The sequence below is a fragment of the Gossypium raimondii genome, chromosome 11 (genome assembly GCF_025698545.1).
Source record: "Gossypium raimondii isolate GPD5lz chromosome 11, ASM2569854v1, whole genome shotgun sequence".
In the NCBI taxonomy this organism is placed as follows: domain Eukaryota; kingdom Viridiplantae; phylum Streptophyta; class Magnoliopsida; order Malvales; family Malvaceae; genus Gossypium; species Gossypium raimondii.
Genome location: NC_068575.1, coordinates 22,061,620 through 22,066,332, shown reverse-complemented (window position 1 = coordinate 22,066,332; position 4,713 = coordinate 22,061,620). Strand labels below are relative to the sequence as shown.

General features: G+C 32.4%; 1 protein-coding gene across 1 annotated transcript; it reads left to right on the top strand.

Annotated features, from left to right (window-relative positions):
* The first annotated feature begins 1,347 nt into the window (after window positions 1–1,347).
* Window positions 1,348–4,713, top strand: LOC105788085 (protein LIGHT-DEPENDENT SHORT HYPOCOTYLS 10). Its single transcript, XM_012614792.2, has 2 exons — window positions 1,348–2,093; window positions 4,432–4,713. Exon 1 carries the CDS (start codon window positions 1,549–1,551, stop codon window positions 2,074–2,076), a length of 528 nt encoding a protein of 175 aa, XP_012470246.1. The 5' UTR covers window positions 1,348–1,548; the 3' UTR covers window positions 2,077–2,093; window positions 4,432–4,713.

The window sequence follows — 4,713 nt, the reverse complement described above, 5'->3', positions numbered from 1 at the left end:
TTATACTTTCAAAAAAGCATAAATATCCCTATACATTATAAAAAAATGAGTAAAATGATCAATTTTTATAATAGTTAAACATTTAAATCATTTTTCTTTTTTGGTTGAGATTAATATTGTTATCGGTGCAGGTGGATATGAGTTCAAAACGTTAAAATATATTTATCTTCCTATTTAAGTATTAGGGAGGGATTATCAATAGTTTGAATCATTACATAAAAAATAATTAATTTCATAAATCAGAGATGATAAATAATGTAACATTAATTTAAATATGATTAAATATATTCACCTCCAGCTCATTGTAGTTTAACAAACTCAAATTATTGTATTTAATAGATAAATAAATTACGGAATCAATTGGGTTAAATGCAATTAATTGAGTTTTTAAGTTCCAAATTCCAATGATAAATATACAACATTATTCAAAATTATCATGTCATTTAATTAAATTCATCCATAAAATTAATCTGTTTTAAACTATCACAAAATTGTTTATTTTATTTGTTAGAGATAGTTTTGTTCATTTCAATATATAGTGACCAAGATGTTTCTCTACAATAATACAGGGGCTGTACAATAATTTTAACATAATATCAGTCGCCGTTGCCTTTGAAAATGACAACCAAAACAGCAACAGCAAATCTCAGTAGTTGATTTCATTCACATCACCTAATTTGGAATATTTAACTATTAAAAATAATCTCAAACACTCTATAGAACCAAAGGATTAATATTTTTTTTACTGGAATTCGTAAAACTTTGAATTTGACAAGAGAAATAATGTCTTTTGTTGCTCAGAACCCCTTATCTCTGTAGGAATTTTAGCTTTTGTTGCTTTGGTTCTTAGGACATTATTCAAATTCTCAGGGAAGGCAATGCTGATGCAGACAAATTAGCCAAGACAGGGACTAATCGGGCTCACAGTCTCCTATCCATTTTCTGATTGAGCTGTATCTGGGTTCGCTGTACTTGGGGTTTTGGTTAGGATCTCTTTTGGCATTGTTTTGGGGTGTTGAACGTTTTGCCTGGTATTTTTCCCTCGTCAAAACTATCAAATTTATGGGTTTAATAAATTGTGCTACTTTTCCAAATATATATTTATCTCAAAAGGATATCTTGTTTGTAGAAACTGTAGCGAAATCATCAACAGAGAGAATCAGGTTTTAATTGTAATTAGATCTTCAAGTTTAACATGATAATGTTTTATGTCGACAAAGAAGATATAATTATTGTATGCTTTGATATGGGAACTGTAGAGCTAATTGTATAGTACTAAAACTATTATTTTTAAGAAAATAATACAAAAAGAAAAAGAAAAAGAAAAGGAGAATATACAAATGAAAGATGAAGAAAAGGAGGAATAGAAAGCAACATGTTGTTATGGCCCAATGGCATGTCTAGCATGCCCCGTGATGTGGAATTCATATTCCTCCACTCTCTTGCTTCAACTATTCCTTTCACCTCCCCTTTCCCCAGCCCCCTTATAATTTCTTCTTGCCTTATTTAGCAAAAGATAATTAATCAATCTGCCTCGATCTCAACAATATGTCGAGTGAAAGAGGGAAGGATATAGCGGAAGGACCATCAAGGGTTAATCCCGGTGATCAACAGCTGCCCCCAACACCTAGCCGCTATGAGTCACAGAAGAGAAGGGACTGGAATACTTTCGGGCAGTACCTGAAGAACCAGAGGCCCCCAGTTCCTCTTTCTCAGTGCAACTGCAACCATGTGCTGGACTTCCTTCGATATCTGGATCAGTTCGGAAAGACCAAGGTTCACCTGCAGGGATGCATGTTCTATGGACAGCCTGAGCCGCCTGCTCCTTGCACATGCCCCCTTAGGCAAGCCTGGGGCAGCCTCGATGCTCTAATTGGGAGGCTTCGAGCTGCTTATGAAGAGAATGGAGGGTCACCTGAGACCAACCCTTTTGCCAGCGGTGCTATTCGGGTTTATCTCAGAGAGGTCAGGGAGTGTCAAGCCAAGGCAAGGGGGATCCCTTATAAGAAGAAAAAGAAGAAGCCGCATCAAGGCAAGGGAGGTGATGAATCCAGCTCCACCATTCACTTCTCTTAATCTTTGGACGATGTATGGTAATTATTTTTATCATCCATCCGCTTCTCAATTTTTTCTAAATTTCAATAGCTACTTTCACTTTCAAAATGCTAGATCTAGGAAGCAGTGGTAGTATCTTCATTTCATGAGACCACTAACTCTATGTAGTTTCTCAACTAAAAGACTGCTTTGTGGAAGGCTACTGACATACTGACAACAGATCAAATCTAATTGTTTACCTAATTGGAGGAATACTAATACAGATTACTCAGTTCCCAATATTGTAGACAGGCAATTTCCTTGGCTCTCACTGAAAACTTATGACTTTCAAGAACCCTAATTTGCATATATAGTGACATGATATGGAAAAACATTGGAGTGATGGACCCATCTGGATGTTTCCAGAATAGCTTTTACTAGCTAGCTAGGTATCTTCTACTCTTATGGGACATTCAAACCGATGGTATAATTTATTTCGTGTAATAAGGATTCTGGCTTCCAACCCCCCCCCCCCTCTCTCTTTCTCTCTCTCTCTCTCTCTCAGACAGACAGACAACAGATAAAAATTATGCAAAATCCTTTTTATTTTATAAACAAAATTTTGCAAAATCTGATTGTGAAAATAGTTGCTGAAGGTAATGTTAGTTGCTTCATGACAACTTTTCCTTGACGTGGCGGTTTTAAAATTCCGCAGATTGTATGCCGCCATGAATTGTTAAGTGAGATTTATGTCATACACTTTCCACATTTGCAAATATAAAATATGCAAATGATTGAAAGCAAAGGACTATTTAATGTTTAAGGTTTCTTAATAAATCACCTTAGTTAATACTTTAGTGTATATCCATGTTTTTTGTTTGGCTTTTGCTCAATTAAATTAACATAATTGCGAATCTTTAATTCTAGACTCTTTCAATTAACAATTGTTTCTTTAACCTTAACGATAACAACAATTTTACGAATACCCCACAGATTCTTATTTTTATATTTTTCTTTTCTCTAGTGCAGAAGATCTTTGCAAGGCTAGTTTTGAGATTTTGCATTTCTGCATTAATCAATTACTTTTCTTGTTGCCCTTTGTACCTTCCATAGATTGCATGCTGCCCAATATCAGATTTTGTGGGACACTAAGTTATATTCCATTTGCAATATATACTTTGGTTTTCTGATTAAAGATTTCGCTGGAGCTAAAGCTTTTGTTGGGTACGTTCACCAAATGACTTAACTTTAGACATCAAAAGAACACATTTTTTTAAGAAACAAAATCACTCGAATTTTTATGTTGGTGTTTACTTTAAAAGTTTACCACCTCACGTATTCTTGTCGCTCTTCTTCATCATCAAATACATAACTCTTTTTGGCAGCGCCAAAGAATTTATTTTATTCTGCTATATATCATTTGAACTTATAGATAGCAATTTGTGTTTCTTTAAAACAATGATTCTTAGGAAACATATCACATATCATGTCCATTTCCTTTTGATTTTGCTAGATAATCTCTTATACTTGTAATGTCGTTTGCATCCCGACCATTGCACGTAAATGCAAGGAGAAAGATCTTTGCATGTTCAATTTGTTTTTCTATATATAGTATATGTTTCTGGCTCTTGATGTATGCTATTAATTTCTTGGAATATACAGTTGATCAGGATAAAACAACTTTAATTTAATATGTAATGTTGTATTTAAATTTTGATTTTGTGTAATTTTATATATAAAATTTTATTTAATTCAATTTTCACATACTACTAACATAATCACCATATAACAACATCTAACATTAACATATTGCATATAAAAATAATTATGTTTATATGATGTGAAAATAAATTAATGTATTTATTTTTTCAATATTTTATAATTTAACCAAAATAAAAATTTTGTACATACATTTAAACCACAATTGAAGTTTAATGTGTACAATTATCTAAAATCAAAGTTCATATATAAAATTATATATTCAGGTATAGTTTTGAGAATTATCCGGTTAGATTATTATAAAATTTAAGCATTCCTTTATCAGCTTAGGAAAAATGTAGTGCAGCCTTTATGATCCACTTTCAGTTTTACATGATCAGCTGAGACAAAACATATGAATTCTTTGAGGCTTTTCCTGTGCGTCTCATTTTGAAACATATATAATTAACCTTTTTTCTTTAAAAAAATATTGGTCAGTTAGTTAAACCTAGATAGCAATTTTACAATTTACAATCTTGGAAATTTTTTTGTTGGATGGATGTAGTATCTTAGCTTGTTAATTTCTTTCTTTAATTTTTATGTTGGTGCAGATAGAAAGATTTAGACTTTTGAGATTATTAGGTTTGTGCTTTTGAGATTACATGCATATATATAGTAATATCTACTTAATTTATGCAGGGATTACATGAGAAAAAGAATCAAATGGAAGGGAATATAATATGATAAATTCCATCGAAGATTCAGCTCAGTTTGGGGGTTTCGGCCTTCTTTATTAGTATTTTTCTTTTTCGGTATTTGGCAATAGCTATAATGAAGGGATCAGTTGGGTGTACATAACTCTCTTGATCAGTTTCTACTTTGTTTGCGTTTTCTCTTTTCATGAATGTCCATTTTATGTCTAAGCTTCCTACGCAAAACATTCATATCGTATTGATAATAATTAGTCATTTTAGTCGTAAA